Raw genomic sequence first — 12,951 nt, 5'->3', positions numbered from 1 at the left:
CAGGTTGTGGTTTTGCTACTGCTGATGACTGTGCCTTCAAGGGTCAGGTGCTTCACGACATACCAAGAGAAACACAGAAGGGTTTTGGATTGCATGAAATATAGCAATTTGCCAGAAAAGAAAAAAACTAGGGTCTTTATTTGCTTTACCATTGAGACTATTTTATGTATCTTTTTTAAAAAAAAAATTTAGGAAAGTATTTTTAGAAATTAATGAGCTTGAATAGTTTTCAAGATGTCCCAGAGACATGATTTTTATGTTCTTTACTAGCCTTTAAGATGGCCTCTATATTGTCTATCGGTTCAGAAATTTAAGAGAAAAAATGCATTTCTTTAATTATGAAAAGAATAAAATTGATTAAAGACAGGCCCTATCATATCACCCCCATCATTTTAGCATCTGAAAAAAGGTTGACAATATACCAGCTCTGACTGACTCTGATGTTAAAATGGAAAACCTCAACCCTTGCCTTGATTCCAAGGTAGATGAAGTCCTATGGTCCATGAGGATGCTCCCCTCTGCTCAGACCTCATCCTCTGAGCTCTTTCTCCCTTAGCCTTTTGTCAGCTCCTCATGGACAGGACACTCCCTCCCACTTTGGGCTCTGTTTACGTGCCTTGCTTTAATCGGAATGACTTCTTTTATTCTTCACTCTCATTTAGTTCATTCTTACACCCCCTCAGATCTTACCCTAAGCATCATTTCTTCAGAGAAGCCCTCCAACCCCTGGATTAGTCCTTTCTTGTTATTAGATGGCACCCAAAACGTTTCCTTATTACTCCTCACCACACTTTGTAATTATATACTTGTGTTATTAACTACTTTCTATCTCCTACTCCCACTAGATTATAAATTATGAGCAGGCTAGAATATTCATTTTTATAACCCCTTAGGGTCCTAGCCACTGCGTTTTCTATAATGCCTGTTACAGAGAGGTTATGCGGGAGATAGTTGAGGAAATCAACCCAAGAGTCCAAAATTGAGAACTGAGATGCCCATTGTCCCAGCCCATGTAGATTTGTGAAGTCAACTCTGCTTTTATGTCACCCTTGGGGCAAGAGAATTGTCACTGAGGCAGGAGATCCTGGTGCCTGTATCCCAGCTTCTGAAGGAATACCCCTCAGCGACTTGTCACTTCCTGCAGCAGAGTCTGGGATTGGAGTGTTTGTTCCCACCACTTACAGAATCCCTGACCTTGCTCACCACCACTCTTCCCACTTCTTGGGAATCAATTGACCTTTCATTCCCTGACCACCACTCTCCTTCCCACGCTCTTGTTCCTCACCCCCAAAACAAAGCAAAGCAAAACAAAACAAACCCAAACCAACCACCTCCTCCTGCCTCTACTGTCAGCCATCTTCATGGATTAACAGAGAGATACATAGAACAAAATATAAATTAATATTTCGGTAAATTATCCTATCACTCTGGTATTCAGCAGAGAATAAAAATAAATTTTACACAAAGGACACGTTAAGTTTTCAGTGTTTATTTATTTATTTTTAAAATAAATTTATTTATTTATTTATTTTTGGCTGTGTTGGGTCTCCGTCTCCATGCGAGGGCCTTCCCTAGTTGCGGCGAGCGGGGGCCACTCTTCATCGCAGTGCGCGGGCCTCTCACCATCGCGACCTCTCTCGTTGCGGAGCACAGGCTCCAGACGCGCAGGCTCAGCAGTTGTGGCCCATGGGCGCAGCCGCTCCGCGGCATGTGGGATCCTCCCAGACCAGGGCTAGAACCCGTGTCCCCTGCATTGGCAGGCAGACTCTCAACCACTGCGCCACCAGGGAAGCCCTCAGTGTTTATTTTTGTAGCACTTCCCTTCTCTTTCTAGAAAACTGTAAGGATCACCAACTATCTTAGAATATCAGACAAGCAATCATTCTGAGATCAATCATCCTCAAAGTGAGTTTTTCTTAAAAAGTTAAAATGTACTAAACTTGAGATGTCTATAACCAATCACCAATGTCTTCTAAAGAATAAGAAATGAAGTTAGGATCTATAAGTAATTAATTTTGACATTGAATACATATAGACACACATATGTAGACTGGGTGTTTTTTGGTGCATTGTATTATATTTTATTTTAAATCTGGTATATATATTCTCATTGCTTTAGAAAAGTAACACTTTTGCTTAACATCAAATGCACACAAAAGAAAAATGCTTACACTTTTGAATATTTGCAAACCACACTGAGGATTCCAAGTGTCTCTCTGGGTCCCTCTCTTTTCCACCTGTGGCAGCATCTAATAGGTGTTACCCAAGCACGTGCTTCTTGAAAGCTGGATCGACTAATTCAATTGTCAACTCATTTAGAAGTCTGACTCTTAGATGTATACTTGATGAAAAAATTAACCAAACGGTATAAAGTTCACTCCGTAGAAACTCTTTACACTTGTACCTCCACAGCAACACAGATGTACACACAGTGGCATCGCTTCTTAAACTGTATCTCCGAGAACTCCCAGAACCGGTTATTCCTTATGCCAAGTATGAGGATTTTTTGTCTTGTGCCAAACTGCTCAGCAAGGAAGAGGAAGCTGTAAGTCCATGCATTTATTTCTTAAAAAGCTATAGTTTGGGTTTTTTGTCAGTGTTCTTAGTCTTTAATCTGTAAATTTTCCTTTGCCCCATGCTTGGATTGTTTTCCACTATTCTAAGTATTGACATCACACATGTTTAGATTTTACACACACAACGCAGGTCCCATTTTTAATCCTCTCTCTGATCAAAAAGAAAAGTACAGATGAATAAATGAAATCAGCACTCCTTGCCACTTTGCCCCCAAATGCTAAAACTCGGAAAGGCGCTCACTATATTAAGGCTACTCTTTCCCCCAAACAACCTTCTTACAAATAAGGCTATCTTCCCTTTTCAGTCAATTGTGAACAGATGTTAAAAATGTTAAAAGGGCTTCACCTAAACATGTTTCTCCACAAATAGTGCTTACAGAGATATTTGAAATGCTTTCACATCTTTTGAAAATATTTCTGAAATGTTCTCTGTGATAGTGGCAAGTTTTCAAGACAGTATCCTTCACTGGTAATATGTGAAACTAACCAAAAAAAAAAAAAAAAAAAAAGGCTGTTTGCCCATTTTCCATGTGCTTTAATTCCAAGGCCAACACTTAGATAACATTTATTCTCTTCTTTATATTCAGGGTGTTAAAGAATTAGCAAAGCAGGTGAAGAGCTTGCCAGTGGTCAATTACAACCTTCTCAAGTATATTTGCAGGTAAGAATTGTCCTAAAGACAAAACTAAATTTAAAAAGACTGTATTTAGCCTGACACTAATTTACTTTTTTTTTTTTTAATTAATTAATTTATTTATTTATTTATGGCTGTGTTGAGTCTTCATTTCTGTGCAAGGGCTTTCTCTAGTTGCGGCGACCGGGGGCCACTCTTCATCGCAGTGCGCAGGCCTCTCACTGTCGCGGCCTCTCTTGTTGCGGAGCACAGGCTCCAGACGCGCAGGCTCAGCAGTTGTGGCTCACGGGCCCAGTTGCTCTGCGGCATGTGGGATCCTCCCAGACCAGGGCTCGAACCCGCGTCCCCTGCACTGGCAGGCAGATTCTCAACCACTGCACCACCAGGGAAGCCCACTAATGTACTTTTGACAGTGAATAAAAATCACTTAACTGCTCTGAGCTCTAGTGTTGGCCTCTATAAAACTGAAGTTTGACAAGGTGATTTCTTTTTTTTTTAAACAAATTTATTTACTTATTATTTATTTTTGTCTGCTTTGGGTCTTCGTTGCTGCCTGTGGGCTTTCTCTAGCTGCGGCTAGTGGGGGCTACTCTTCGTTGCGGTGCATGGGCTTCTCATCAAGGTGGCTTCTCTTGTTGCAGAGCACGGGATCTAGGGTGCACAGGCTTCAGTAGTTGTGGCACACGGGCTTAGTTGCTCCGCAGCATGTGGGATCTTCCCAGACCAGGGCTTGAACCCATGTCCCCTGCATTGGCAGGGGGATTCTTAACCACTGCACCACCAGGGAAGCCCTTGACAAGGTGCTTTCAAAAGTTTCTCTGAGCACTAAAATTGTTTGATTTTGTAATTTGCTGTTTCTGAAGTCTCTCTGGCCTCTACATATTAAAGATATGTTGCTTTGAACTTCCACCCAGGTTGTTTATACATGTGCCATGTACCATTGTTTAACAGAAGGAGCGTGTATCCTGGCATGAGAAAGATCTGCCCGGGAGTCCAGATTCTACCACTGACTACTTACGTGTCTTTATGCAATTTTCTTATCCTCTTTGAGACTAAAGATCCTAATAGGTAAAAGGGTAGTGAAAACATATTTCACACAGCTGTTTTAAAAATTGAAGTATATTTTAAAATTTTATATACCTATACATTTATACATATAGTGAATGCTAATATTAATTTTTTCCATTTCTCTCAAGACTCATTGAAAAAAACATTGTAACTCAATTCTGCTAGAACAGTAATTGTGCTTCATAAAGCTCTCTCTCAATGACTATGTTTAATGTCAGGGATGCTATGTACCATGTCTGTGCCCCTATTTAAGAAATCAAGTATGTACTATTGAAACATATTAAATTAATTTTTTAAAATTTTATTGGAATATAGTTGATTTGCATGAAACATATTAAATTTAAATAAAGCGATTAATGATTGGCACTACAGGTCATTGTAAAGTATTTTAAACGATAGCTTCCCAGTCCATTTTTAAATAAAATTAAAATTTTTAATTCAGTACAGTGCATCATTTACATGTGTTTTTTGCGTCATGATTAGATAAATGTACAGCTGACTGGGAACTATGGAGTTTAAGACTAACGCCAGACACTGTGGAGTTCATTGTCAACTGTAATTGAGTAGGAATTCCAGAACCTCCTGCCACACTTTTTCTGGTGATGGTTAGCATTCAGGAAACAAACAAGACCTTAGGTTTCAGAATTTGAAAAAGCAAGAAATAGTTTCACTGATAAGATAGACTTATTAACATAGAAGGGTTCCATCCCAAGTTTTTGAACTAATTCAAGCTATTGTAATGGATAAGAAAAGGGTGACAGTCTCTTAAGTAAAAGGGAAAAAGGCTTTTTGGAGAAGGGTATTGCACGTCTTTATCTCCACAATAGAAAACCTTAACTTCTCTTAACACATTTAAAGCAGACTTTTTTTTTTTTTTTAAGCAGACTTTTAATTTCAGCTATTTCAAATAAGAAATAGCAGTTTGACTTTTTGCCCTTCAGTCTTGCTATAATTAGGCTGTATAACAGTAGTGAACATGTGGAAATAGGCACTTTTTTATTTTTATTTTTGGCCACGCTTGTGGGATCTTAACAGCAGTGGAAGCATGGAGTCCTAAACACTGCTCCACCAGGGAATTCCCAAACGGCACCTTTTTAAAAACTCATGGTATAGTAATCAAGAGTTCAGACTCTAGCGTCAGATCACCTGGATTCAGGTGATCTCAGCTCTGCAAACTCTGTGTCCTTGGAGAAGATTCTTACCTCTCTGGTGCCTCATGTGTCTAACCTGTAAAATGGAGATAATGGTATTTACCTCACAGAGATGCTTTGAGAGTTCAATAAGTTAGCACGACTGACACATAATAAAATATATTATTTTAAATAACATAAAATATGTTAAAAAATTTTTATCACTTCTTTGTCTCATTAGTACAATTAATAAGCCATGAATTAATAGAAGTTCTTGTAGAAACAAAGAGGGGATGGGAAATGAAGAAAAGCTGAAAAATTACAAAAACAATCTCTGCTATTAAAATCATTTGGGGATAGTGGGAAGCAGCCGCATAGCACAGGGAGACCAGCTCAGTGCTATGTGACCACCTAGAGGGGTGGGATAGGGAGGGTGGGAGGGAGGGAGACACAAGAGGGAAGAGATATGGGGATATATGTATATGTATAACGGATTCACTTTGTTATAAAGCAGAAACTAACACACCATTGTAAAGCAATTATACTCCAGTAAAGATGTTTAAAAAAAAAAAATCATTTGGGGAAAGGGCTATTTCATGCCTCTAATTCTTTAGCACCTAACAAGTTAAAACAATTTGTGCTTGCAATTTTCCATATCAGTAGAACTGAGGTTATATTTTAAACCATGTTTGATCTCATTTTTTAATAGACTATAAATTCGAAGCTCACAAATTACTCCACAAAGAGGGTTGATTCCTCCTCTCTGAAATAAGAGATTGTACCAATCTTATTTATAGTTCTTGAATTAAATATATATATAAATTTAATATTTTATTTAGGGATTGGAAAGAAATTCATGTTCTTGAATCTCAAGTCCACATTAGCATTATCCAAACACTCTTGTCCCTGTGACTGACAGGGAAACCAAGCCAAGCCAGGCCAGAGCAGATATTTGATATGATCCCTTATGAGTTTGATCCTTAATAATTTGCAATATACATTCTGCACATTTGACAGAGAGAGGTTTGAATTCCTAAAGAATTTTGTGTCTATAATCATCTTTGAACATACTCCACTTCATAAATTTCCCGATAACCCATTTTCTGCCACTAACAAGTTTGATCCCATTGTGTTTTGTTCATACTCTTGCACCCAACAGGTTCTTGGATGAAGTACAGTCCTATTCAGGAATTAACAAAATGAGTGTGCAGAACTTGGCCACTGTCTTTGGCCCTAATATCCTGCGCCCCAAAGTGGAAGATCCCTTGACCATTATGGAGGGTAAGTAAATTATTAGCTTACACCCTCATCAATAGAACTGTCTCTTTGTTGTCCTGAACCTATTCTCCTGTGAGGAAACTAGGGAAATAAGTGAATCCATGGTAACTCCATTCATGGACTCAAGTTCTTCAAATACAAAAACTCCTCTTTGGGAATCAGGCATTTTTTTTTTGGAGTTTACTAAACATAACTTACCGAACGATTCCTTAGGAGTTTTATAAGAATAAATGGAACTTCCATAAGTCATCTGCAAAGTATCACACAAAAATGGAAAAAAATCTAATTCACTTTTTGAGTCCAATGCAATTTTCAGAAAATTCAAATAGTTACTATTTTAAGTTAATGTATTTTTATTAATTCTGGTTTTATTTGACGAATTTCAAGAGGCAGAAAATATGGGCCTCTGTAAGATAATGCTGCTTATTTACCTTGGGTTGAAACATGAAGAGATTCTTGTTTTCTGTATTACAAAATGCCTCAAATTCTTTTCCACAATGAACTGTTACTTCTGTTTATTTCCAGCAGACCTCACTGCTTGAGTACTTTTCTTACCTGTGGCCATCAGTAGTACTGTTGATGTGCAGGTCTTGCTGAGCTGAAAGAGTAAGATTAGAGGATGGAAAACTCATTAAGCAGCAGAAAAGAGAGAACTAGACATAGAGATTGTTCGGAGATCTGCAGAGGTTATCCCTCAAGTCTTTACCTAAGAATTGATTTATGCTTGCATGGGAGGACTCTACACTACTTTCTGGGGGAGAGTACCAGAAATCAGTAGTCTGAACCATTCCTGGGCCTCACACCAAGCTCGAAATAATTGTGTTTCCCACAACCAGAGTAGAAAACCCTGACATTGAGACATTGTATCGAGCCCTCAGAAAGGTATTACCTTGGTGATGATGTTAAAAGTTACAGTCTCTATATAAAGTTTTTAAAAGAAATCCTAATGATTCAGTAGAGGTTTGGGGAAGAAAAGAAGGAGGAATAGTTGGAGCACAAAGGATTTTTAGGGCCATGAAACATTATTCTATATGATACTGTAATGGTGGATACATGATATTATGCATTTGTCAAAACCCAGATCTCACAAAGAGTGATTTCTAATATAAACTGTGGACTTTAGTTAATAATAATAATAATAATGTGTCAATATTGGTTCATCAATGGAATCTAGAACTGTTAAAAACCTAAAACTGCTCTAAAGGTTTCGCATTAGAAACTATGCAATTCAAAAGGACATGCATCAAAATAAAGCCTATAAGTGTAAAAAAAATCCAACTTATCTTCAAACACCTAACTGTATAGCAAAAAAAAGTCCAACACAATTTAAAGATATTTTTTCCAAATTAAATAAAGCAGTGTGCTAAAAAAGAAAACATGTTCCCCTAAGACTTATAGTCAATGTTTATGTCAACTTTATTCATAATAGCTCCAATCTGAAGATGATCAATTGTCCTTCAATTATTGAATAGATAAACAAATTTTGATACATCCATGAAATGGAATTCTACTCAGCAATAAAAAGAATGAAAAAAAAAAGAATGAACTACTGATACATGGATAACAATATGGATAAATGACAAAAGCATTATGCTAAGTGAGTAATGCCTAGACACAAAAGACTTTATACTGTATAATTGCATTTATGTGAAATTCTAGAAAAGAAAAAACTGTAGTGACAGAAGGCAAATCAGTGGTTGCCATGGATAGGGGATTGGCTACAAAGGGGCACAAGGGAATTATCTATATAATGATTAGGTGGTGATTAAAGGACTGTCGTTTGTCCAAATTTATCATATACCTCACAGATATCTTGTACATGTGCAAAATGAGACATGTACAAGGTAATGTATTGCAAAAAATACAAACTGAATCTACATTTCAATAGAATGCTGCCGTACATATGTATTTTAAAGTGCCTAGGTACCTTCAAAGGGAAATTGAATTCTTATCCAGTTCTTATGAAAAAAAGTGCCCCATAATATGGTGTTTAAATTCAACCTGTATAAAATTATATGAGCCTGGGGAATTGTTGGAACATGTAGTCCAGTGGGACTCCCAAATCTGCTTGGACTCTTCAGAATAGACAGGTGATTATAACCACTCTGACCTCATTTATTTCGGCTTCATGTTTCTTATTAGCATTCTAAGGAAGAGAATGACAGAGAGGGGAGAATAAAAAGGAAAAAAAGATAGTGTATATAATGACACATACATCATTATTACTACCAGGCTAGTCTGTCTTAAATAGCTATAAAAATTGAAAGGAAGTCCCTTTGCAAGAAATGATTGCCATTTACTATTCTGGAAACTAGATGAAAGCAAAGCCTTCCAAGGTAATAGAAATATATTTCTAAATCTCTAGGGATCTGACACTCACTCTATAATCGTGGCAGGTATACACTGGCATAGTTGTTCACATATTTCATCATGGAGACCTCGAGGATATCTCTCTTCAATTAATTAAATGCCCCACACAGTTCACAACTGTGATAAAAAGCAGTGATGTTTCTAAATTGATACATAACTGATATGAGAATCCAGTTATCTTCTACAAGCCAGTCTTAAAAATATTAAATCCAGTTATCTTCCACAAGTCGGTCTTAAAAATATTAAAAGTATTTGCAAAAATGTGAACAGTGCACCTCTTCTCCCTACTTTGATTGTTTTAAAAAATATAAATACATTGTTTATATTAATATGTAAAAAAAAAAAAAAGCAGTGATGTTTCAAATGTTAATATTCCAGTGATGGGGAAAGCTCTATTTTCCCGAAGTACTAGACAGAGCCATATATAACAGAGGCTGCTAACCTTTGAAAGTATATCCATCATATGGGCAAATAGTGAAACAGTTGTCTTCAAACACAGTACATGATGGTGTCAGTGTTGACAGTCATTTTAAACATGCTAAAATCTTTTCTTCAGATTCACTGCCACATGCATTGAAAATAGGATGACAAATTTAGAAGTTACTAAAAGAGAAAAGATAGATGTATAATACCATTAATTTCATTCAGTCTTTTTTCTTCCACAACTCCATCATAATTGATGATTCAGTAGATAGTTGTCTTTTATTTAGTTTCTTATTTAGAACAACACCAAGTTTACTTATTATTACTACAGTTTTAAATCCAACAGCTGTTCTAATTTCATTCTTTTACATGTAGCTGTCCAGTTATCCCACCACCAGTTATTGAAGAGGCTGTCTCTTTCTCCATTGTATATTCTTGGCTCCTTTGTCATAAATTAGGTGACCATGTGTGTGTGAGTTTATCTCTAGGCTTTCTATCCCATACCATTGATCTATATTTCTGTTTTTATACTGATACCAAACTATACCGTAGTATAGTTTGAAGTCAGGTAGACTGATTCCTCCAGCTCCATTTTTCTTTCTCAAGATTGCTTTGGCTATTTGGGGCCTTTTGTGTTTCCATACAAATTGTAAAATATTTTGTTCTAATTCTGTGAAGAATGCCATTGGTAGTTTGACAGGGATTGCATTGAATCTGTAGATTGCTTTGGGTAGTATAGTCATTTTCACAATATTGATTCTTCCAATCCAAGAATGTGGTATATTTCTCCATCCGTTCATGTCATCTTTGATTTCTTTCATCAGTGTTTTATAGTTTTCTGAGTACAAGTCTTTTGCCTCCTAAGGTAGGTTTATCCCTAGGTATTTTATTCTTTTTGTTGCAATGGTAAATGAGATTGTTTCCTAAGTTCTCTTTCTGATTTTTCATTGTTAGTGTGTAGGAATGCCAGAGATTTCTGTGCATTAATTTTGTATCCTGCAATTTTACCAAATTCATTGATTAGCTCTAGTAGTTTTCTGGTGGCATCTTTAGGGTTCTCTATGTATAGTATCATGTCATCTGCAAACAGTGACTGTTGTACTTCTTCTTCTCCAATTTGCATTCCTTTTATTTCTTATTTTTTAACATCTTTATTGGAATATAATTGCTTTACAATGGTGTGTTAGTTTCTGCTTTATAACAAAGTGTATCAACTATACATATACATATATCCCCATATTTCTTCCCTCTTGTGCCTCCCTCCCTCCCACCCTCCCTATCCCACCCCTCTAGGTGGTCACAAAGCACAGAGCTGATCTCCCTGTGCTATGCAGCTGCTTCCCACTACCTATCTATTTTACATTTGGTAGTATATATAAGTCCGTGCCACTCTCTCACTTCGTCCCAGCTTACCATTCCCCCTCCCCGTGTCCTCAAGTCCATTCTCTAGTAGGTCTGCATCTTTATTCCCGTCCTGCCCCTAGGTTCTTCATAACCATTTTTTTTTTTTTTTAGATTCCGTATATATGTGTTAGCATACTTTATTTGTTTTTCTCTTTCTGACTTACTTCACTCTGTATGACAGACTCTAGGTCCATCCACCTCACTACAAATAACTCAATTTCATTTCTTTATATGGCTGAGTAATATTCCATTGTATATACGTGCCACATCTTCTTTATCCATTCATCTGTCGATGGACACTTAGGTTTCTTCCATGTCCTGGCGATTGTAAATAGTGCTGCAGTGAACATTGTGGTACACGTCTCTTTTTGAATTATGGTTTTCTCAGGGTATATGCCCAGTAGTGGGATTGCTGGGTCGTATGGTAGTTCTATTTTTAGTTTTTTAAGGAACCTTCATACTGTTCTCCATAGTGGCTGTATCAGTTTACATTCCCACCAGCAGTGCAAGAGGGTTCCCTCTTCCCCACACCCTCTCCAGCATTTATTGTTTCTAGATTTTTTGATGATGGCCATTCTGACCGGTGTGAGGTGATATCTCATTGTACTTCTGATTTGCATTTCTCTAATGATTAATGATGTTGAGCAGTCTTTCATGTGTTTGTTGGCAATCTGTATATCTTCTTTGGAGAAATGTCTATTTAGGTCTTCTGCCCATTTTTGGATTGGGTTGTTTGTTTTATTGTTATTGAGCTGCATGAGCTGATTGTAAATTTTGGAGATTAATCCTTTGTCAGTTGCTTCATTTGCAATATTTTTTCCCATTCTCAGGGTTGTCTTTTCATCTTGTTTATGGTTTCCTTTGCTGTGCAAAAGCTTTTAAGTTTCATTAGGTCCCATTTGTTTATTTTTGTTTTTACTTCCATTTCTCTAGGAGGTGGGTCAAAAAGGATCTTGCTGTGATTTATGTCATAGAGTGTTCTGCCTATGTTTTCCTCTAAGAGTTTGAGAGTGTCTGGCCTTACACTTAGGTCTTTAATCCATTTTGAGTTTATTTTTGTGTATGGTGTTAGGAAGGGTTCTAATTTCATACTTTTACATATACCTGTCCAGTTTTCCCAGCACCACTTATTGAAGAGGCTGTCTTTTCTCCACTGTATATGCTTGCCTCCTTTATAAAAGATAAGGTGACCATATGTGCGTGGGTTTATCTCTGGGCTTTCTATCCTGTTCCATTGATCTATATTTCTGTTTTTGTGCCAGTACCATACTGTCTTGATTACTGTAGCTTTGCAGTATAATCTGAAGTCAGGGAGCCTGATTCCTCCAGCTCCATTTTTCGTTCTCAACATTGCTTTGGCTATTCGGGGTCTTTTGTGTTTCCATACAAATTGTGAAATTTTTTGTTCTAGTTCTGTGAAAAATGCCAGTGGTAGTTTGATAGGGATTGCATTCAATCTGTAGATTGCTTTGGATAATATAGTCATTTTTACAATGTTGATTCTTCCAATCCAAGAACATGGTATATCTCTCCATCTATTTGTATCATCTTTAATTTCTTTCATCAGTGTCTTATAATTTTCTGCGTACAGGTCTGTTGTCTCCTTAGGTAGGTTTATTCCTAGATATTTTATTCTTTTTGTTACAATGGTAAATGGGAGTGTTTTCTTAATTTCACTTTCAGATTTTTCATCATTAGTGTATAGGAATGCCAGAGATTTCTGTGCATTAACTTTGTATCCTGCTACTTTACCAAATTCATTGATTAGCTCTAGGAGTTTTCTGGTAGCATCTTTAGGATTCTCTATGTATAGTATCATGTCATATGCAAACAGTGACAGCTTTACTTCTTCTTTTCCGATTTGGATTCCTTTTATTTCTTTTTCTTCTCTGATTGCTGTGGCTAACACTTCCAAAACTATGTTGAATAATAGTGGTGAGAGTGGGCAACCTTGTCTTGTTCCTGATCTTAGTGGAAATGGTTTCAGTTTTTCACCATTGAGGATGATGTTGGCTGTGGGTTTGTCATATATGGCCTTTATTATGTCCAGGAAAATTCCTTCTACGCC

General features: G+C 37.0%; 1 protein-coding gene across 5 annotated transcripts in view; it reads left to right on the top strand.

The window, feature by feature from the left end:
* Positions 1 to 12,951, top strand: part of ARHGAP24 (Rho GTPase activating protein 24) — a 535,848-nt gene that overhangs the window by 499,978 nt on the left and 22,919 nt on the right. For 3 of the 5 annotated variants that reach the window (XM_057547034.1, XM_057547036.1, XM_057547035.1), the window contains 4 exons: positions 2,413 to 2,545; positions 3,164 to 3,237; positions 4,162 to 4,278; positions 6,568 to 6,689. In XM_057547034.1, the coding sequence (XP_057403017.1) occupies positions 2,413 to 2,545; positions 3,164 to 3,237; positions 4,162 to 4,278; positions 6,568 to 6,689 (446 nt within the window). The remainder of the gene's footprint in view (positions 1 to 2,412; positions 2,546 to 3,163; positions 3,238 to 4,161; positions 4,279 to 6,567; positions 6,690 to 12,951) is intronic. The other 2 variants (XM_007177348.2, XM_007177350.2) reach the window with 1 other exon arrangement.

This window comes from Balaenoptera acutorostrata, chromosome 5 (genome assembly GCF_949987535.1).
Source record: "Balaenoptera acutorostrata chromosome 5, mBalAcu1.1, whole genome shotgun sequence".
Lineage (NCBI taxonomy): Eukaryota > Metazoa > Chordata > Mammalia > Artiodactyla > Balaenopteridae > Balaenoptera > Balaenoptera acutorostrata.
The sequence above is the reverse complement of the archived record's forward strand: the minus strand, read 5'-3'. Positions and strand labels throughout refer to the sequence as shown.